This window comes from Harpia harpyja, chromosome W (genome assembly GCF_026419915.1).
Source record: "Harpia harpyja isolate bHarHar1 chromosome W, bHarHar1 primary haplotype, whole genome shotgun sequence".
In the NCBI taxonomy this organism is placed as follows: Eukaryota; Metazoa; Chordata; class Aves; order Accipitriformes; family Accipitridae; genus Harpia; species Harpia harpyja.
The window spans coordinates 31,875,050-31,898,015 of record NC_068968.1 but is presented as its reverse complement, the minus strand read 5'-3'; the positions used below and the strand labels follow the sequence as shown (position 1 = coordinate 31,898,015).

General features: G+C 45.4%; 1 protein-coding gene and 1 long non-coding RNA gene across 2 annotated transcripts; one reads left to right on the top strand and one right to left on the bottom strand.

Moving 5' to 3' along the window:
- Nucleotides 1–1,612: 1,612 nt before the first annotated feature.
- Nucleotides 1,613–7,167, bottom strand: LOC128136224 (uncharacterized). Its single transcript, XR_008233289.1, has 4 exons — nt 6,931–7,167; nt 5,775–5,886; nt 5,329–5,372; nt 1,613–2,052 (listed from the first exon to the last, which is right to left on the bottom strand). It is a non-coding gene; the product is annotated as an uncharacterized LOC128136224 (long non-coding RNA).
- On the top strand, nt 7,150–22,427 carry RAD1 (RAD1 checkpoint DNA exonuclease). The gene is made up of 5 exons (XM_052775451.1): nt 7,150–7,344; nt 9,251–9,359; nt 21,134–21,392; nt 21,758–21,856; nt 22,178–22,427. Exons 1-5 carry the CDS (start codon nt 7,150–7,152, stop codon nt 22,359–22,361), a joined length of 846 nt encoding a protein of 281 aa, XP_052631411.1. The 3' UTR covers nt 22,362–22,427.
- Nucleotides 22,428–22,966: the final 539 nt, after the last annotated feature.

Sequence of the window (22,966 nt, the reverse complement as noted above, 5' to 3'; positions counted from 1 at the left end):
CACCATCCTGCATAAGTTTGCTTTTGTCTTATGACTTATGGATAGTTTTTACAAATGACCGGTCCAAAAAATAAAATAAACATAAAAGAATAAAGAATACCTTTACTCCTTTAGATGGTGTCCTTGTCTGCTCCCGCAGTGATCCGATTGAGGCGAGGAGTCCCTCCGGGAAATCCCGGGGGTACCCTAGGGAGTCCTGTTCTCAGCGGGTCCTGCAGCCGAGCAGAGCAGGTCCCATCTGGGGTGCCAGACTGATTCAAAGAAACTAACTCAATAGTTTGATTAACTATTAAGTAGGTATTCTTTATTGGCAGCGCTGGATGCACGGGGGATCGCTCCACCTATCGTGCACACCGTTGGGCCTAATTGTGCAGGTTAAGTACATGTTCTACATACATATTCACTAGATTTCCGAGAAATGTTATACATATTCATTAGTTTTCTGGGAAACTATTAGCATATGCAAATGTCCTTTACGCAGGCACATTGAAGGTCTCTGGTGGTCTTCAGGAGTCCTCTGGTGGTCTTCCATAGTCTTCCTCACTTGTCCGCTATTTGACCCTCCTCAGGTGATTCTGCACAGTATGGTCCTTTACATGTTTTGATACCTCAGTGCTTGTTAGTGCTCCTATTATCTAAGTTTTCATTAGTAGTTTAGAACCATATGGCTAGTTTAAGCTAAATTATCTACAAGGACGAGAACAAAGGCAGGAGTTGTTATCTTTTCCGGCCCTATCTATTCAAGCAAGGCCTCTACTTGTGCCTTCTTAACAAGATCGTAAGTTCATCAAACATTTAATTAAGTTTTGTGATCGCTCATGGTTCCTTCTTGCTCATCACTCCCAAGTGCCAGTCTCTGACAGGCTTAATCCTTGACAAACACCAGTCCTTGGTATGTAAAGTTACAGAGAGACAATCATTAAGCAATAAGCAGTTCGTTCTCTATATCAACCCCCCCTTTTCTTTAAACCTTTGCAAATTCTTTTGCAACTATAGGATTCCACTACTTCCGAGAGACCATGTAAAGTATTTTCCGGTTTCTACTTGATGTCTGATTTTATTTCGTTTCCAACTTTCGTAATTTTCTACCGTGCTCTGACAACACCACACAAAACACTTAAGCATAATGCAGACCATCATTCCTAAAGTCATTAAAATTATAACCACAATAAAAATTTGCTTTAGCCATCCAAAATTTGGCAGCCAGGATGTTAGTTTGTCCCACAGTTCTTTAAATCCCCATGAGAGGTCATCCTTTGTTATCTCATGTAAAATTTTGGTCTGTTTCCAAATTTCTTCTAAGTCGGTGGAGATTCTTCCACTTTGATCTATATACATGCAACAACTCGTATTTATAACTGTGCATACTCCACCCTGAGAGGTCAATAATAGATCTAATGCCATTCTATTTTGTTGTACAATTTGAGATAAACTGGATATTTCTAATTGTTGGGCTCTTATTGCATCAATTGTTCTATTCTCAAGGTTTTCTATTACTGCCGAAATGTTAACTATGGCTTTTTCTAACTCACTCACTCCCAACCATGGAAGAAACCATCAGACAAAACTATGAAAGGCAGTAGGCCTCCTTACTGGAGTTTACTGGGGTTAAACCACGACACGGGGAAGAGAAAAGAAAAATGTTAACAGCAGCCAGAAGGTACGTTGGATTTCTATAGTATACTCCAACCAGTTATTTCTGTATTGAAGTAATTTCAGTTGCTTTTATAGCATTATTGAGTTCCTTTAACATACTTAAAAAATACTTTCTAGACAATTTTGTAAAAAGCTTTTGTAAACAGTCTATGAAAGCTGGTCATGCATTGTAAGCTTGCACTACCTACAAAAGTGCAGGATTAGCACAGATATAACTAAGCAACAACATTTCACACATCTTCACTATTACAGTAGCAAACTTTAGATAGAACAGAAGCATCCCCAGCTATATATGGAAATGTAAGAAAACATAACATTTTCTTACCACATATAGAGATCCTGTTTCTTTTTGGCTTCAAAAAAGATGCACTTCTTGCAGTTTTTCTTTTCACACACCTACACAAGACACATCAAATTAGCTATTTACAAAATTCCAAAGACATTTTTCAAAAACTTTCCACATTAATCTCTAATATCTTCCCCCTTCCCAAAATATTAAATTCAAAAGCAAAGGTCTCATCTTAATAAATTACACCTACTGATCCCCAAACTTAAGTTTAAGCACTTGTTTTGTTGAAAAATCTCAAGTATTTATTACCAGGAGTAATAACTTCACTAAAGCTACAAGCAATCTGAAAAGCTCTTGTATTGGTTTTGTGTGGCAAGGTTTTGGTAGCGGGTGGGGTTACAGGGGTGGCTTCTGTAAGAAGCTGCTGGAAGCTTCCCCTGTGTTCGACAGAGCCCATACCAGCCGGCTCTAAGACAGACCCGCCGCCGGCCAAGGCCGAGCCAATCAGCGATAGTGGTAACGCCTCTGTGATAACATTTTTAAGAAGGAAAAAAAGTTGGGACGGCGGTATTCGGCAGCCGGAGAGAGGAGTGAGAACATGTAAGAGAAACAACCCTGCGGACACCAAGGTCAGTGAAGAAGGAGGGGGAGGAGATGCTCCAGGCGCCGGAGCAGAGATTCCCCTGCAGCCCGTGGTGAAGACCATGGTGAGGCAGGCTGTCCCCCTGCAGTCCATGGAGGTCCACGGTGGAGCAGATATCCACCTGCAGCCCGTGGAGGACCCCACGCCGGAGCAGGTGGGTTCCCGAAGGAGGCTGTGACCCCGTGGGAACCCCACGCTGGAGCAGGCTCCTGGCAGGACCTGCGGATCTGTGGAGAGAGGAGCCCACGGAGCAGGTTTTCTGGCAGGACTTGTGACCCCGTGGGGGGCTCACGCTGGAGCAGTCTGTGCCTGAAGGACTGCACACCGTGGAAAGGACCCATGCTGGAGCAGTTCGTGAAGAACTGCAGCCCGTGGGAAGGACCCACGTTGGAGAAGTTCGTGGAGGACTGTCTCCCGTGGGTGGGACCCCACGCTGGAGCAGGGGAAGAGTGTGATGAGTCCTCCCCCTGAGGAGGATGAAGCGGCAGAAAATAACGTGTGATGAACTGACCGTAAACCCCATCCCTGTCCCCCTGTGCCGCTGGGGGGGTGGTAGAGAATCCAGGAGTGAAGTTGTGCCCGGGAAGAAGGGAGGGGTGGAGGGAAGGTGTTCTGAGATTTGGTTTTATTTCTCATTACCCTACTCCGGTTGATTTGTAATAAATCAAGTTAATTTTTCCCCAAACTGAGTCTGTTTTGCCCGTGACGGTAATTGGTGAGTGATCTCTCCTATCCTTATCTCGACCCACAAGCTCTTTGTTATATTTTCTCTCCCCTGTCCAGTTGAGAAGGAGGGGGAGTGATAGAACAGCTCTGGTGGGCACCTGGCATCCAGCCAGGGTTAACCCATCACAGTCTTTTTGGTGGAGAATGCGGGCAAGTGAGGAATTTGAGATAAGGATAGTAACTGAGAGAGGTAACGGGCAAAACATGGACTGAACGCAGCTAGAGAGTTAAGAGCTGCATTGACGAGCGGGGAATTTTTATTGTTGTAATTGTGGTGAAGGGACGAGGGGTGGATTGTGTGTAAATTGTCCACTTTTTGTCGGTTTTGTGATGATATTATTTTGATTGGTGTGGGGAATTCTTTTTTGTTGATGTGAGTGAAGATTTTGTGTGATGAATGTAGATTTTAATGATAGTTCTTAAAAATGTGATGCACAGAGGCGAGGGGTGGAATGTATTGGTTTTGTGTGGCAAGGTTTTGGTAGCGGGTGGGGTTACAGGGGTGGCTTCTGTAAGAAGCTGCTGGAAGCTTCCCCTGTGTTCGACAGAGCCCATACCAGCCGGCTCTAAGACAGACCCGCCGCCGGCCAAGGCCGAGCCAATCAGCGATAGTGGTAACGCCTCTGTGATAACATTTTTAAGAAGGAAAAAAAGTTGGGACGGCGGTATTCGGCAGCCGGAGAGAGGAGTGAGAACATGTAAGAGAAACAACCCTGCGGACACCAAGGTCAGTGAAGAAGGAGGGGGAGGAGATGCTCCAGGCGCCGGAGCAGAGATTCCCCTGCAGCCCGTGGTGAAGACCATGGTGAGGCAGGCTGTCCCCCTGCAGTCCATGGAGGTCCACGGTGGAGCAGATATCCACCTGCAGCCCGTGGAGGACCCCACGCCGGAGCAGGTGGGTTCCCGAAGGAGGCTGTGACCCCGTGGGAACCCCGCGCTGGAGCAGGCTCCTGGCAGGACCTGCGGATCTGTGGAGAGAGGAGCCCACGGAGCAGGTTTTCTGGCAGGACTTGTGACCCCGTGGGGGGCTCACGCTGGAGCAGTCTGTGCCTGAAGGACTGCACACCGTGGAAAGGACCCATGCTGGAGCAGTTCGTGAAGAACTGCAGCCCGTGAAGAACTGCAGCCCGTGGGAAGGACCCACGTTGGAGAAGTTCGTGGAGGACTGTCTCCCGTGGGTGGGACCCCACGCTGGAGCAGGGGAAGAGTGTGATGAGTCCTCCCCCTGAGGAGGATGAAGCGGCAGAAAATAACGTGTGATGAACTGACCGTAAACCCCATCCCTGTCCCCCTGTGCCGCTGGGGGGGTGGTAGAGAATCCGGGAGTGAAGTTGTGCCCGGGAAGAAGGGAGGGGTGGAGGGAAGGTGTTCTGAGATTTGGTTTTATTTCTCATTACCCTACTCCGGTTGATTTGTAATAAATCAAGTTAATTTTTCCCCAAACTGAGTCTGTTTTGCCCGTGACGGTAATTGGTGAGTGATCTCTCCTATCCTTATCTCGACCCACAAGCTCTTTGTTATATTTTCTCTCCCCTGTCCAGTTGAGAAGGAGGGGGAGTGATAGAACAGCTCTGGTGGGCACCTGGCATCCAGCCAGGGTTAACCCATCACAGCTCTCCAGGATATCAACATTAGAGCAGGAGTTGTGACGTTAGGTTTTAGTTTCAGCACTACCAATGTCCTACTACATTGTTTGGTCTCACTGTATATTTGTTCCTTGATTTCTTCAAGTATAAATTATAATACATCTTTCACCTATATAGAAAGGCACATTCTGTTTTATTTCTTCATGTTTAAAGTTATGTTTAGTTAAAGGTTTTATTTTGGTTTTATTAATCAAAAGTCAACTTCCTGTTTTAACATTACCGCTTTTTTAATATCAATAATTTAAATTTATGAAGTTGTACAACTCCTATAACTAGTATGAGATCCTTTGAATGTGGTTGCCCTTTTCTCTTGCACATTGAATTTCCAGAGAAAACAAAAAAGAAGCTCTAGTTAAATCCCAGATTACCTCATTAATTACAGACAACTGGTCTTTACAGTCCATTTTAGTATCTGGAAGACAAGAACAACATTTAGAAGGCTTGAAAACCAATTTAACACAAGAAGTTTTTTTTAACAGTTGGTCCTTTTGCAAAAATTTTACTGGATATAAATGAAAGATTAAGAATAACTATCAAGTTGTTTCAGCCATGTTATGCAATGAATAAATATAACAACAAAAGTATCTAGGCACTTACAGGACTAAGGCCACAGGAGTAATTTCTCAGAGAATATTAGGATACAATGACAGTCACTGTTGGCTCAAAAGGGGTTTGATGTTTGTTTATTTAAGATAAAAGGTCACAGTTTCATTAAAACAGTTATGTACCATATTTTTAAAAAGAACGTGCTGTTAGAAGTTCTTGGTTTAAAACTATTCTGAAAATTTAATTTAGGGACAATGCCTAGCCCTACCTGCTTTAGAGTGAGGCATCAACATTCTTAAGTCTTGCATTAGATGCCTTGTTCTGAAATTAATTCAACGAGAAGAGAAAATAAGCACTCACTCCTTGTTTTTCCATTTACCCTAGGAAAAAAAGACACAAAAGTTAAGCAGGAAAAGGAAGTTTCTAGCCTTAAAACCACTACAACGCAGCAACAATAAATGTTTCAACTGTAATTACAGAAAAACACAGTAAGAACATTTGTTATTAACATTATCTCCACACCCACATAGAATCACTCACTCAGCAAGAGTGATGACTTTCCTACAGAACACGGGGGCGTAAGTTTTTATGTTTTGTTACAACATGAACAACTGTCATCCATCATGCTTCAGCATGTTCCTACGTAAAGCCTTTCACTAGTACAAAACACACAAGTATTAAGAAAGCCATATGCAATACTTATTTGGAAAAGGCACCCCTCTTTCCCTATAAAATGACCTGAGCTACAGTCTCGGTGCACAACAATTTAGCTTTTCCTACAGATGAGCATGTGATGAAGTCTCAGACTTCAGCATGCTACTTTTTGGTTTTCTTTTAATCAAACTACAAGGCACTTATCGAAGCCTTCTCAGGATGATTCCTAAATGAAACTGGTGTAATTTCCATAAGTCCTCTGTATATAACAGAATTATCCAACTCTAAAGTACTTCTGAGATTAAAATAACACAACTTATTTACATTGACTAGAATAATGCTCTTCACATGTTTTCATTGAAATAACATACCATCGCATATTACTTTTATTTGTGCTGGGATTATAAAAGTTACAAATAAATCTCTCTATCCTCGCATAGCAGCTGGATTCCCTCCAGATACCCCGAGTCACAGTACTCTAGCCCTAGAAGCAGAAAAGGCAGCAGAGCTCGGCCCCCAGGAGCAGCGCAGGCCCGTCAACAGCACGCTACGCCGACTGACTGGGGCACGGCAGCATAAGGTAGCGGTCATCCATATCTCTGCGGCTCATTGCAGGCAGCGCCGCCTTCTCCGTGGAGGCGGAATACTTCCCTAACGCACGGCCCAGAGATGAGGTATTCTTCCTATGGGTACGCCGACGCAGGCTGGGAGCAGCGTGGGGACACCCGGCCCGGCCCACTCCACCCTGGGTCAGCAGGGCTGGGAAGTACCTGGGAGACCAGCGGCAAGATGCTGTACTCCTCTAAGCTCGTCTTAGCATTCAGCTCAGGCACACTCGGGGCCCTCTTGGCTCGCTTCTTCGGCCAGGCAGCCGAAACCTCATGCTTCCTCTTGTCCGCACCACGCCGTGACGGAAGTCACTCGCACTTCCGGCTGCTCGCACTTCTGGTCTTCTCCGGAACTGCCGTGCGCTTGGTTGGGTGACTGCTATGCCGCTCTCCGCGCAGCTATCCGCCAGCGGTGAGTCGTACGTGCTGGCGGCCAGTCTGGACAACGCCCGCCACCTCTCCAGCCTCCTCAGAGCCGTCCACTTCCAGGACCACGCCACCTGCTTCGCCACGGCCAACGGCCTTAGGGTGGCAGTAGAGGACGCCAAATGCATCCAGGCTAATGCCTTCATCCAGGTGGGGGCTGCGCCCCCCGCCCGGGCCGCGGGCTCCGGGCCCGGCGTTAGCGATGAGGAGGGGCTGGTACCGCTATTAGAGACCTTAGAAAGGCCCCAATTACGTGATAGAGGAGGTGTACAACAAGTTTACCAGCGGAGATTGGGAAACTGGTGAAATCATGGCATAGCTGCGGGAGCTGGTGTGAGGGAAGTACTCTGATGAGGCTGTGGTCACTTATGTCTGTGCTATTGAAAGGCCGAACTCAGTGCTTGGTTTGTTCATGCATGCCTGCTTGCGTGATGAACTTGTACCCTTTTTTAATGTGTTGGCAACTGCTAAGCTCATTGCTCCATCTGACCATGCCATTCTTAGATGCGTGAGCAGGTTCATAAAGTATCTATCTTCAAGTATTTTTATTATGTTTCATTCCAAAGCCAAAAAGGTGAATTTAAGTCAACTTTGAAAGGGAATACAAATTCACAGACATTCATAGATAGCGTATCAGCTGGGCTAAGCTAAGAGCTTCCAACCACAGGGCGGGAGTGTGTGATTCATCACAAGACTGGAGCGGTGGTCTGCTCCTTTTGCTCTCTGATTCTGCCTGTGCTAGCTTTGTCCAGAAAGGGTGCTTGAGAGATTATGCATAGACAAAGGATCTCAACTACACTGAACTGTCCATATAGGCAGCTTTAAATAGCAATCTAAATTATTTCTTTTTAACTTGCATTTAATATAAGATCAAAAGCAGCCTTGTTCACTTTCTGCTACCTTTTTCCTAGCTATGACTGTTGGCTTTGCTTAATTTTAAATTTTTAAGGTGCACTTTTAATTTTTTTCTTCTTTTAACAATGGTTTACTTTCTGGGTGGTTTTTTGTTTGTTTGTTTTTATTTAATGCATATCCAACTTCTAAATGCTTTGTTCATAAGAACAGGCATTGTGCTGGTTCCTGTTTTTGAAAGCACGTATGATACTGGGGATGTAAATGGAAGGGGTGAGGAATATTTTATGGTAGTAACTCAAACCCAACTTTACCTTTCTTCTGTCCTTTGGAGTCTGTGTCTTTGCTATCTGTGAAACTGCAGTCTGAGCTCTGCGTGAAAGGGGAGAAGCCTGAGTCTCCCTATTCCTGCATCTCCCTTTGCTTTCTTCTGTTCCTTGCTGCACAGTCCTTCCTTACACTAGTGCTGTATTTGGTTAGCTTAAGCTGGCTCATAAAGTGGCCAGTGTGTGCTAGTGGAAGTTAAGCAGCAGGCACATGTGGGCAGGAGCAGGGAACAGAGGGGGATGGGAGCAGGGGAACAGTGACTGGAGGTTCCTTTGAAAGTGTTGAGCTGTTAGGCGAGTTCACCACCTGCTGAAACATGCCATTGGCTAGTCTGATGGGGGTAAACTACTCCAGGCTACATCCTGTTTGCCACCGGGCACCAGCTGCTTTGTGGTAACCACAGGAACAGAATATCTGAGAAGAAAAATGGGGTGATTTGAGCTGCTTTTGGAAAAGCAGTTACATATTTTTATTATTTGAAATGTTTCATCATGCTCCTAAAGAAGAAAAGTAAATAAGTATTGTTTCTTGAGAAGTGTGGCATTTACATTATATAGTTCCCTGAATGTTTCCAGCTCCAGAAGTAGGCAGCTTTAGGCTTTAACATTTGTAGCTTGTTTTTAAACTATAAAAGACAAAAGTTTAGGTTTTCATGCTTATGCCACACTACTTTGTTTAAACTGTGACCTGATTTTATTTTACTAGTTTTTGAGGATGTAGACCTGTTTTTCTTTAATGGATATTGTGTTGCATGTAGAAATCACTTTGTATTATGCTGATCTCTGAAAGTGAAAGTGCTGAATTTAAGGAGATAAGTGTAAGCTGTAAAATAATTGCAAAAACTCCCCTCTCTTCATCTTTTTCCTTTCTCTTATAGGCAGAAATTTTTCAGGAATTTGCTGTTCAGGAGGAATCAGTGATGTTCCGGATCAATTTGTCTGTTCTTCTTGACTGCTTGACCATTTTTGGTACCAGTTCTTTGCCAGGTATGGTGCATATTTACCTTTACCGTGTATGTGTATCGTGTAATCACATAGTGAAACCTGTACATAGCAATAGAGAGATTTCCAGTCTTGGCAAAACTTCTGACTTCCTTACCTTAAGTCCTTCTAAGCATGGCAGCTATTGCAGTTAAGCAGGATCCATCCTGTTTACTTACGCTAATACAAGCATGTGCTGTGATAACAGTCAGTGGAGAGAAGAAAGGAGCTGATGGATGTAACTGAAAAACAGAGGAGTCTTCCTGTGAAGATAATGTTTCCTGGATCTGTGTAAGGCACAAAAGAACCACTTGTTTTGGGAGAGAACCCTTTTGTGGCATGAGGTCCAATGAACAGCCCTATCTCGTACCCTTGCTCTGGTTTGGGGCTGAAAATCTCAAACCGTTTCTATAATCTTGATAAGAAGACATGTCAAGTAATTTGTTCAGGCATCTCTGGCAAGTCATGTGATACGTTTAGGCTGGAGTTCTGACGCTGAGGCCAGCGCTGTCCCTCAGGACTGACACATGCCATGACTGCCTTTACTGTTGATCTGTTTTCAGTCCAGGGCCCACATCACCCACATCACATAAATGCTGCCGCACTTTCTCCGCTGCAACAATCTAGGGAAAACGACGCATCGCCAGGGACCCGCCCTGGGGAGAAAATGGACCAACACAGATACTGTGGATCAAACGGTTTCTCCGTCGATTAACTGCGCAACACTCGGTTATATATGTTTCTAATATCTACTCACACATAAGCCATTTGTTGATTGGTTAACATGTGCCGTTCACGCGCTTAAACAATAGTCTAATTGGATAAAGTCTTCTGATCACGTGAATAGTTCCTCCACCTGCATGCTGTCTTGCACCCTGTCTTCGGTCACGTTGCCCTCCTGTTATCAGTCACGTACGCCCGACCTTGTTCTACTTTTGTGCTTACTTCAACAAACTTATAACAAAGAACAGTAGTGTCTTGTTCTAGCAAACAGAGAATAACAGTTCTGCCTTACGCAGTTTCCCTCGTTCTCCCACAAGTTCTCCCACAAATTCTCCCACAATTCCCCCTCCCTAAGCTCATCTAAACAGTTTCGCTTGCAATAGGTGAGTCCAATACATAAGCGTGCATAGTTTGTTTAACTATTCTATCTAACATACTTTTCCAAAGCGCCAAAGCACAAGGAATGATCATACAGACAATGGCCAAAACACACAGACCTCCAATGATGGAGAAACCCCATTTTTTCAACCAGCCAAACCAATCCTCAGGAATACCTGAAATCCCTACCACTTTTACGGCATCTTGGAGTTGTCGAATGATCTCGGCTTGGTGTCTGATGGTTTTCGGCGTCTCGGTGTTGTTTGTAAAGTCTAAACAACAAAATTCTGGAAAAAGGGTGTTGTTTTGTTTGCATCCTACCTCAAATTGAGCCAGTAGAAAATCTATGGGTGGAAGTAGTGCTTGTAATTGATTTGTTGTCATTTCCTGAAGCGCTGTTAATGCGTCAATGGCTCGAGCAGTGGCATTTCCTTGTTTTAAAACCAAACAGGCTAAAGCTTGAATATTCATTCTGTTTATCCAAGGTCCTACTGGAGTAACCGATGAGAGTGTCAAGTATAAAAAATCAGTGGGTAAACAGACGTTGGGGTCACAAGAGCTGTCCAACTTCTTTACCTGTACAGTTCTTTTTTCTCGACGTGTCACGTTGATTAATTGTGCTTCTGTAGGTGCCCAGGCTCTCAATCGTCCTAGGGAACAGAGTCCTCCTCGCAGTTTTGGGGGTATCACTTTGTAGGCTGTTAATCCTTATTGGTTCCTTGTACATCTGGTCGGATCCATTTGGCCGGTACCCATCTGGGTCCTGAGTCTGTTTGGACACAGGCGTATCCTCGCCCCCATTGTAAAATGGGTACTGGCCCTTGCCATTCCATCGTGATTGGATCTCGATACCGAACTGGTGCTCCCAGCGTACGGTCAGATAGCAATGCGGTAGAAAAATGTCGCTGTGCCGCGGTGTGATGCTGAGATGGATCTGAGTCGCCTCGTGGCATATGATTTATTACCACGCAGGCCTTGGCTAACAGTTCATTTTGATAGCTTACAGGTACCTTCTCCCCCTCCCTAAGACGGTCTAACTGCGTCTTTAGGGTTTGATGGGCTCGTTCAACGATTGCTTGTCCTGTAGAATTGTAGGGTATTCCGGTTACATGTGAGATGCCCCACTTATTTAAAAATTCGCGAACTCGAGAACTAACATAATTGGGGCCATTATCGGTTTTTATTTCTTGTGGAACCCCTAATATACTGATGGCGTGACAAAAATGTATGGTGGCGGTGGCGTTACTTTTAGTTTCGGCAGTAGGGCAGATATAGCCGCTGCATGTATCTATAGTAACATGTAAATACTTCCGGGGTGTAGCAGGGAACCATCTGGAGACGTGAGCCGAGTAACAACCGGACACCGATACGGTTAAAGTTGTTCTCCCTTTATTGCCCAAATAGCGTGCTTATATACCTTGTCAAGCTAAACATCAGCTGTCCATGCGCCAAAAGCTAAAATATAATTGGTTATACTATCTCTGTCCACGCGCATAAACATAGGACACAATTGGCTATACTAACTCTGTACACGCGCATAAACATAGGACACAATTGGTTATACTAACTAAAACATGCGAAACTTGTCTCAGCCTAATTGGTTAAGATAAACTGCCGAATTGAGGTTCTTCGTGCCAAGTTTCCTTTATCTTGGAATGTGCACCTGTGTTCTTCTAATTGGCATCTTTCTTTTTTTGTCTTCTTGTTTATTCTGTTCAAGGCCTTCTAAAGGTGTCTGGAATACTTTTGCGACCGTTAGCTAAATATGTGTCCGCAACAATTCCCCCTTTTTGTTTTTTCATCAATTGTTTCCATCAATAAGTTCTTAAACTTCGCTGATGCCAGTGGAACCCCCTATTAAACCTGTGAAAAAGGGATTGCTTGGTGCTGCTGTACGGAGGCATAAGCAATCTTGTCCGGTCACGTCAGCCAGGGTCACCCAGATGTTTTCTTTGGCTTGCGGCAGTATCTGTGACTACATCCAACCGAGGACTGTGAGGAAGACGGACCATCCATACATTCTTGTGCCATCTTGCGCCGCAAACTCAGCCCAGCAATCGGTAGGCGCCAGCTTTTATGTGGGCGTCCCCACGTAGGCAACGATGGCCTTGCCATACACCAGCCCGATGCTCTTCGGAAAATCCCAGTATTTATACACCTGCAGAGGAACGGATTTTAGCACACGTGGCCAGCGGGTGCCAAAATCCGCCTCGGTTGCAACATGGGGAGCCTATGACGCATGCGCTTGCTGGCCAGGCGCGCTGCACGAGTCATAGCCACCCTGTCTATTGGTTCATGGGCTTTGTGATGCGGTTGCAATGCACAAAGAATCTTGACCCTTCACGTTGATCAAGGTAACCTACAAGATCTATGAACACAATTAATTAAACACAGTAAAAGCAACATTATACCTAATAAAATACACAAGAATAAAGAAACCCCTATTTTTAACAAAGATACAAACCAACTCCTAAGTCCCCATCCCGCAGCTAAATGCTCTAAGCCGAAATGACAGCTTTCTTAATTGCGTTAAAGCTCTTGCAGCTCCTTCTTGCCTCTGCAGTTCTGTTATCTTGTTTATTAATTGCTCCACTGTCCAAGTTCCTCATGTCCGTTGTTTTTCTGGTGGTTCAAAGTCCTTTCATACTGCAGCTGTCACGTACTCTGGCCCACTCATGCTAACTGCGGCCTACTTATGCTAACTCTAAATAATCAGGCTCAAAGAAATGTCCCCCATTTTCCATGAAATCTCCCACAATTCCCCCTTTATGTTTTTGGACAAGCCAGGCCTTATTTACTATCTTTTCTAAACCCTTTTTTATGCATGACACACATATACATGCTACTAAAACAAATATCAATCCATAAACAATCAAACAAATTCCTTCCTTAAATAAGTTTCCCAGCCATCCACCAAGGCCCAAGCTGGCTAGCCACTCGTCAAATGGAGATGTTGACACTGTAATATGAGACATGCGTTGCTTCATCAGCGACAGTGCCTTGTGAATGGATTCAGAATGATCGGTCAAGTTCATACAACACATTCCTTCAAAATCTTCACAGCCATGTCCTTGGGCTAATAACAAAAAATCAATGGCAGCTCTATTTTGTAAAACAGCATGGCGCAAGCTACTCTGATCAGCTAATAATTGCGTGATTACATCAGCAGTTGTGTTAAACTGCTTTTGCGTCCAACAAGCAAGCTTATTTAAATTGTTCAAAGCGTTCCCTGCTGCACCACCTGGGAGGAGGAGAGACAACGCTACCCTTGCAGGTGTTCCCAAAAGTTCCACCTTATCATTGCACTCAGGAGTCAACCGCGTTATTGCTCGCTTGCTCCGAGGGTGGTGTCTTGTAAAGTTCCTCCAAGCCCTAATGGAAGGTGCAAATAAGGTGAGCTTACCTAAATAGCACGGTCCTCCTATTGCATTTTTTGGCAGGCCTTGCCAAGCTCGGTCGCCACAAATTAAAAACACTCCAGGGGGTAAGGCTTTAGCAGTATTGTTTACCCATATAGATTGCTTACTGCCTTTTGTTTCTGCTCCTAAGGCGCCAAGGCCTTGTTTTTGACTTTCGGTGCGGCTGGTACCACAAAAATCTCCTGCATTCATATAGCCATATATCGTAGAGCGGCTTGTTACATTGGTCCACAGAGACCAACTCTGAGGTTTATACATGTTTGTGCCAGCAAGTAACGAACCGCCAAATACAAAACAAGTTTGCGTTACGTTTTTGGTAGAGTTGTCAATGGGCATTGATCCCAGCAGATCTCGCTCTTGCGGGTCCCAGGGCAACGAGACATTTGCCATATTAATTAATTGCGCGGCACACTGTGCTACAGACTGACTTTTGCTACAGTTTCCAGTGCTATGACTCTTAAAATCCTCTGCATTAAATTGGGGTATTCCAATTAAACAATTGCGAAATGGATCTGCAGCTGATGCCATTGCCAAACAAAAGGAGTGCTGTCCCGTCTCATTTGCCCATGTGACCCACATATTTACTTGAGGGTTAATGCGATGTATGGCCATGACGCTCGTCACCCACTGTAGGAACAGATTTGTTATACACAAATGGTACCCTTTCGGGCTCAAACGATTGCCAATCTTTTGATTAGTATTCATCTTAACATTACAAGGTATCTTACACACTGTCTAAAAAGGCCAGCAAGGCCGCTAATTTGCTGAGGCACAGATGTCGTCTTCGTTCTTGTCGGCTTCTCTCGGTTGTCGTGCAGCTCGGGTAAATCGCGCTGGTACCCACAATGGTCCTTCACCTGTGGAGACACACATATACCCGCGCCCATTAAAAAGTACAGGGGCTGGTCCTTCCCACAGTCCTGTTTTCGGATTTCTGTATAAAACATGAAACCCTGGTAATGCCTGCGGCCTTCTTGCTTTAACTGTTGTATGATGTATGACCACAGGTGGCTCCTCCCTGCCCTCCCTTAGGCACAGATAATTCAAAGTAAAAAGAGCCTTGTGTAGTCGCTGTACAGGGTCTAATTCCTCTGTAGCCTTTTGCTTGGCCAGGTAGTCCCTTAGTACTCTGTGTGTTCTTTCAATAATAGCTTGACCAGTTGGAGAATGCGGGAGTCCAGTGCTGTGTTTTACCCCCCAAGTAGCCAAAAATCGAGAAACGCTCTGACTTGTGTAAGCTGGGCCATTGTCTGTCTTAATATGTTCTGGGACCCCCTGTCCTGGTTTCAGCTGGGATAGAGTTAACTGTCTTCCTAGTAGCTGGTACAGTGCTGTGTTTTGAGTTCAGTATGTGAAGAAGACAGTTAACTCTATCCCAGCTGAAACCAGGACACCCCCATAACAGCAAAACAAGCTGTGAGATGCTTCTTTACATGAAGAGCTCGCTCTCCAGGTAAAGCAGTGGCCCAAATGAATTTTGAAAATGTATCAACTGTAACATGCACATATTTCAGACGCCCAAATTCTGTTACATGGGTAACGTCCATCTGCCACAGTTCAAGGGCTCGCAAGCCTTTTGGATTGACTCCCAAACCGAGGCCTGGGCCATGATGGCTACACTGGGGGCATGCTTGAACAATTCCTTGGGCCTCCGCATGTGTAAGTCTAAATTGTTTTCGCAACGCACGGGCATTCTGATGAAAGTTTGCATGACTATTCCGTGCCTGTTCAAACTGATTCAAGGGAGGCACGTGTGTGATCCAACTGACTGCAGCATCTGCTCTGGCGTTTCCTTCCCCTAGGCCAATGTCCCACATATGACTTCTAATGTGGATGACACAATACTGATATTGCCTTGTGTTAATGGCGCGTCGTAATTCTTGAAACAGACTTCCCAGCTGAGGGTTGGCAGTACGCTTTAGTAAGGCGTCCTCTATGCGGCGCACTACTCCGACGACATACAGCGAATCAGACACCACATTCAGAGGTTCATCAGTCCATTTCAAGAAGGTCCAACAGACTGCCTTGAGCTCTGAAGTCTGCAGGCTATCTTGCCCGTCTCCTTGCAGCACGTGCGTCTGCCATTTTCCATCCTCCTGCCACACACAAGCTGCTTTCCGAGATTTTTTTCCTGCATCTGTAAAGACTGTTCTTCCATCTACTGGTGTTAGTGAAACCTTTGGACGTTCTATCCATTGCTGATTACCTAAAACCTGCCATAGGGGTCCTTTTGGTTGCTTTTTATGTATAAGTCCAGAATAGCCTAAAAGAGCTTCTTGAATTGCCGTAGAATGACGCAACTGCCACTCTAAGTCCTCGACTCGCACAGGAATGCTAATGTCAGCAGGCTCTTGACCCAATGTTTGCTTGACTCGATCTCGACTCTTCCTTATAGCTAGGCCGATGGCTTCTGTGCGCGTCAAAAGTGAAGTTTTGGGTTGTGTAGGGAGAAAAACCCATTCTATAATTCGAATATGATTATTCATATGACCATGACAGCTCTCGTCTTTCCCTCTTTGATCTTGTCTTTCCTCTCCTTGTACCATTCGGCCTGCTTCCCCCTTTTCCTTTTGTATCCACTGGCACAGGACTGCAAATGGCGACAAAGGAGCATTAACAATTAGGAGAGACAGGGGGACGAGTGGAAAGCGTCTCGAACTCCACCCGCTGGTAAGCTTTGTAGAAATCCGCACGAGAGCATTCTGTTGTGCAGGTGAGCAAATACGAGGAGCGTTGGCATCTGTGCCCTGTAACCATGTTAATAACGGTGCAATATCTTCATTTGTAATACCAACGATATTCCGAACCCATTGCAAATCTCCTAACAGCTTTTGAGCATCAGCAAGTGTTTTAATGTTCGTATGCAAGGTAACCTTTTGTGGTCATACTTGACCGTCAGTTATGTGCCAGCCTAAATACTTCCACGGTTCAGAACGCTGAACCTTTTCTGGAGCAATAATTAATCCCTTGCATTTTAAATGAGTTGTGATGAACTGTAGCTCTACCTCGGTGATGCTGTGTTCTCGGGCAAATAGGATGTCATCCATATAATGATAAATTAGCATGTCGGGGTTGTTACTACGGATAGGTTCAAGGGCCCAGGCTACATATAGTTGACACAAAGTGGGTGAATTTTTCATTCCTTGCGGCAATACTACCCATTCATACCTTTGGGCAGGTGCACTTCGATTAATGGATGGTAAGGTGAAAGCAAAACGTTGGGAGTCTTGGGAATGTAAAGGAATCGTGAAAAAGCAGTCTTTTAAATCAATAATTAACAATGGCCAGCCCTCTGGAATCATTGTTGGGGAAGGTAGACCGGGTTGTAATGCTCCCATGGTCTGCATTTGTTTACTGCTCGCAAATCATGTAGCAACCTCCACTTCCCTGACTTCTTTGGAATCACAAAAATGGGAGTGTTCCAAGGACTTACTGATGGTTTAATATGTCCTGCATCAAGTTGCTCCTTTACCAGTTGTTGAGCTATTTGCAGCCGTTCTTGAGTCATCGGCCACTGATCCACCCACACAGGAGTGTCTGTTAGCCAGGTCAAGGGTGGAGTGGGCGGCGTTGGCTGCTCTTCAGTGGCCGATGTCAAAAAACTGGCGTATTAGTGGTAATCACAGCCCCAAGTTGAGAGAGAATGTCTCTGCCAACTAATCCGTCCAGGTTTCCTGGGAGTGGCATTACATAAGGTCGAAGTGTGACACATTGTCCTTCAGAAAAACAGAATGTTACGGGCTGCACACTCAACTCAGGCATTTCAGCTCCTCCTACCCCCAGAACTTGGGAGGTCGGCGGTTGCAGAGGCCAATGTTTGGGCCAACGTCTGGAGCTGATGATGGTTACATCTGCCCCTGTGTCAAGTAGGGGGTAAAGTTCAACGCTTTCTGAGCTCTGTCGAATTACCACTGGCTGGGCTGGTCGCTCAGATAGCTTCTGAGTAAACATGATAGCTGTTCCTGTCGATTCAAATCCTCTGGATCCTCTATTCTTCTGCCACTCTTCCTTTGGTCGGTCACATGACGGTTGACAGTTTAAAAAGGCCACAATTTGAGCTATTTTACTACCTTTCGGAATATGTAGAGGTGGATGCAAGGTATAAGCCATAATTTTTATGTTCCCGGTGAAGTCCGAGTTGATGACTCCAGGGAGTACTATAAGACCAAGTTTTCCCGCAGATGAACGTCCCAGTAAGAGTCCTCCTAATGGTGAATTTTCGTGATACAGAGGACCGTATGCCGTCGTAGGAATGGATGTGACGTTCTGGTCTTTCAGTATTATCTCTACTGCGGTTTCCACATCCACTCCAAGGCTTCCCCAGGTGGCTGATTGATGTTCTCGCAGGAATCCGGAATTTGAACTGGGGCGGTCACTTGTGTCTTGGCGCGCTGCCCTGTCGCGCTCGGCTTGAAGTTTCCCGACTTGCGGCATGCCACGGTAGAGTGATTGTCCTGATTGCACTTGCGGCACCAGACTGTCTTAGTGCAATTTCTCCTGAAGTGCCCAAATTCTCCACAACGGTAACAAGGTCCTAAACCCTTCGCGCCATCCTTGCCATTGTCTTTTACACAGGGTCGGTCGGCTGTCGGTCCTTTGGACCTCTGCAGAGCTGCTGTAATCATTTTGGTTTGCTGTTTCACTACTCCCTCTACGGTGGCAACAACCATTGCAGCCTGGCTGTGCTGTTCCGCTCGAGCTGCCCTTACTAACATTTCATCCACTGGGCTTCCTTGCGGGAGACTCGCTAACACTGTCTTCATTCTAGCGTTAGCGTTCTCAAAAGCCAGAAGACGAAGCATGTATTCTTTCATGTCTTCTGACAGGTCAGACTGGTCTTTCAGGGCTGCTGAAAGTCTATCAATAAACTGGCTATAGGGTTCGGTGGTCCCCTGGCGAATGGTAGCAAAAATAGGTGTGCGTTTTCCCTCTGGGAGTTGATACATTGCTTGGTGTGCCAATTCTGAGCTCAGTTGGTGAATGTTCGTCGGATAGGTCAGCTGAACATGCGTTGGTGCATATGGCCCTTGTCCGGTAAGCATGTCGACGGAGATGCCATACAACGGATCATTCGGTGGACGTGGTTTGTTTACTTCGGCTAGGGCTAGTCTTTTCCAAGCATTAGTCCATAACAAATACTGAGACGGTGTTAGCAGCAATGATGCCAAATTTTGGCAGTCATTTGGGCACATGATGTCACATGTGAAGATATATTTGATGATGTTCCGGGCAGCTTCGGATCTTACCCCATATTTTTCCACCGTCTGTTTTGCTTGTTGTAATATCTTCCAATCGTGCGGCTCCCATGACGCGGTGTTATCAGAAATTACAACTGGGCAGGCAATACCTTCAGCTGCCTGCCAATTCCCTTCAAGAATGGCGTCACGCACAATTCCTGTCCATCTCTTTTGGAACCCTTTAACATTCGTTGGTGGGGGGGCTGTCGGAATCGCATACGAAGGTGGACGTTCTATTACACTTGCGTTGCTCGATGGTGTGATAGGTAGCTTCGGGACAGTGGTCATCATTTGAGAACTGCATCTTGTAACAGGTGGGCATTCATTCCCGTTTGCAACTTTTCCTAGGGTCTCGTTCTGTATCTCTTGTGAGTCTTCGGTTTTTTGTTTTTCTAGGGCAAGGTTTTTCAACTGATCAAGGACTTCTCTCATTAATTCTTCTGTCCTGTCACGGAACGGCCCCTTTGATGTGGATACGGGGGAGCCGTCCACCGGAGAGAGTGACTCAAAATCTTGGCCAGATGGGGGCAGCGGAGGATACAATTCTGGTCGGCAAGCAGCTCCGCCTTGTTCCTCCGCCTGCTGACTTGTCACTGGCATGCCCTGCCCCTCGCCATCGCCCGCAGCTGCAACTTCCGCCTTGCTCTCAGTATCACCGGTCACTGAAGACATTACTTCCTCTTTCTGCCCCACGCTCCTCCGAACGTCAGAGGCTGAGGCTACTGGCTTTGCCGTTGTGCCTTTCATGGGGCGCTGGTGTCCGATCCCAAAAAATGTGGCCAGTCGACCGGGCTTTGGGGGTGCTGTAGCAGTAGGTGCGGCAGCGGCAGCTTCTGGCTGCAAAGCAGTAAGGGCTGCGGCAGCCACTGTCCTTTCTGCTTTCATGGCATTTAAGGTATTTATTACATCTTTCCATACTGGTCCCAGCTCCCGGGCTGCCTTACCCTCCTTGCCGCCTTCAATCGTGTCAGCCCAGAGTAAATCCCCAACCTCTCACCATTCTTGCGGATTGAAGAAAAGCGGAGCTGACTGGCACCGTCCCTTTGCCTGAGCCCACTTAACAAGGGCTTGAATCCCTTTAATATCTGCCTCGAGCCCTCTCTTAGAGAGGATACTTGCGAGGAGCCGAACCGCCGCCTCATCTTCCATGACGGTTCTTACCTTTGCAGAGGGTCGCTCAGCTGCGCGAACTCCAGGCTCCGACGCTTTACTTTCGGCTCGTGCCCACCTCTGCCTCTCACGTCCCCAGCCTCCCGGTATCGCTGTTTCTGCGATGCTTTGGAGGTTTCAGCAAGCTGCCGGATCCAGCCTCCCGGTACCGCTGCTCTGCGATGCTTTGGAGGTTTCAGCAAGCTGCCGGATCCAGCCTCCCGGTACCGCTGCTCTGCGATGCTTTGGAGGTTTCAGCAAGCTGCCGGATCCAGCCTCCTGGTACCGCTGCTCTGCGATGCTTTGGAGGTTTCAGCAAGCTGCCAGGTCCCCGTTCGGGCGCCACTTGTAGCAGGGAACCATCTGGAGACGTGAGCCGAGTAACAACCGGACACCGATACGGTTAAAGTTGTTCTCCCTTTATTGCCCAAATAGCGTGCTTATATACCTTGTCAAGCTAAACATCAGCTGTCCACGCGCCAAAAGCTAAAATATAATTGGTTATACTATCTCTGTCCACGCGCATAAACATAGGACACAATTGGCTATACTAACTCTGTACACGCGCCTAAACATAGGACACAATTGGTTATACTAACTAAAACATGCGAAACTTGTCTCAGCCTAATTGGTTAATTGGATTTGAACTGGTGTCTACATACAAATAATTTCATTTTGCTGCATAACCATTAACACTTCAAAGGGTGTCTAGGAGGCTACACTGAGCGTGCTACATTAGTGTATTGGAGGCTGGACAAAACATGCTAAATCAAATTGATCTGTGCCCCATATGCCAGTAAAAACTGAATTTTCTAAAGTGATCAGATGTGCTAGCTAGCTCTCTGAAGAATGTATATTTCATTCTCTTTTTCAGGAACATCAACGGCCCTTAGGATGTGTTATCGTGGTTATGGTTATCCCTTGATGCTGTTCTTGGAAGAAGGAGGTGTAGTGACAGTGTGCAAAATTAACACTGAAGAACCTGATGAGTTGTTAGACTTTGATTTCTGCAGTAAAAATGTTGTTAATAAAATTATCCTGCAGTCGGAGGGGCTACGAGAAGCATTTGCTGAACTGGATATGACCAGTGAAGTTCTGCAGATTACCATGTCTCCAGATAAACCCTACTTCAGGTACTGGAAACTATGCTTTCAACTCAAATGTTCATGCTTGGCCTTCCTGCTCTTCAGTGGGTAAAGACTGGAAGTTTTCAGGGTGAAGGGTGGGGAAACTGTCTTAGAATATTGGTTTATTTCAGGAAGAATTGTAATGAATATAGCAAATCACAATATGTAATCTAATTAACATAGTAATGAATATATTGACAACCTGATAAATGTGACACTGATGTGGACAGTTTAGCATTTTTAATTAAATAAAGCAAAACAAACAGTACTGTTTTGTGAAACAGCCATTGAGATATGCAAGATGACCAAGTCAGACGAGTTTTTACAGAGCTGCGATTGGGTTTTTTGAGATGGTGCCTTTTGTCTTCCAGGTTATCCACTTTTGGAAATGCAGGAAGTGCACATCTGGACTACCCCAGGGACTCTGATTTGATGGAAGCATTCCACTGTAACCAGACCCAGACAAACAGGTTAGTAAGTCTGTGATCAATGCCATCTGTGACAGGTCATACATTCTTGCTGGAAAGTTTAAAAAACTGTTTTTGCATTACTGTGACATTTATTTCACTAGTACAAGAAAAAAAAAGTACTTCCCATCTGATAAAAGTCTGTGTCTGTGATCAAAAGCTAAGCGATAACAGTGTCTGTCCGATGTTGTTACCAGGAAAAGATCAAATTAGCGCGTTGCTAATTGTTTTTTAGTTATTCTATGGCTTCAATTGGGAGTAATGTTTCAGCTCCTCTCTACACAATGTATTTTTTTCAGATGACTTTTTTTTCCTCCCCTGCAGGTACAAAATTTCTTTGCTTAAACCATCTGCAAAGGCACTGGCTTTATCTTGTAAGGTGTCCATTCGAACCGATACTCGAGGATTTCTTTCACTGCAGTATATGATTAGGAATGAAGATGGACAGATCTGTTTTGTGGAATACTATTGTTGCCCTGATGAGGATATTGCTGAAGCAGAAATGTAGGTGTATGTTTTGGTGTCTGTATTATATTTATGGATATATAAAATGCTATTTTTTATAAAACTGAATGAAAGCTGTAAAGATTCATAGACTTGATATTGTCTCTTTTTTTTTTTTTTTTTAACTCTGGAATTAGAAATACAAAGACTGTGGTGGATTGACCCTGGCTGGATGCCAGGTGCCCACCAAAGCCATTCTATCACTCCCTCCTCCTCAGCTGGACAGGGGAGAGAAAATATAACAAAGGGCTTGTGGGTAGAGATAAGGACAGGAGAGATCACTCACCAATTACTGTCACAGGCAAAACAGACTCAGCTTGGGGAAAATTAACTCAATTTATTGCCAATCAACCAGAGTAGGGTAATGAGAAATAAAACCAAATCTCAGAACACCTTCCCTCCACCCCTCCCTTCTTCCCAGGCACAACTTCACTCCCGGATTCTCTATCTACCCCCCACAGCGGCGCAGGGGGACGGGGAATGGGGTTTACGGTCAGTTCATCACACGTTATCTCTGCTGCTTCATCCTCTTCAGGGACAGGACTCATCACACTCTTCCCCTGCTCCAGCGTGGGGTCCCTCCCACGGGAGACAGTTCTCCACAAACTT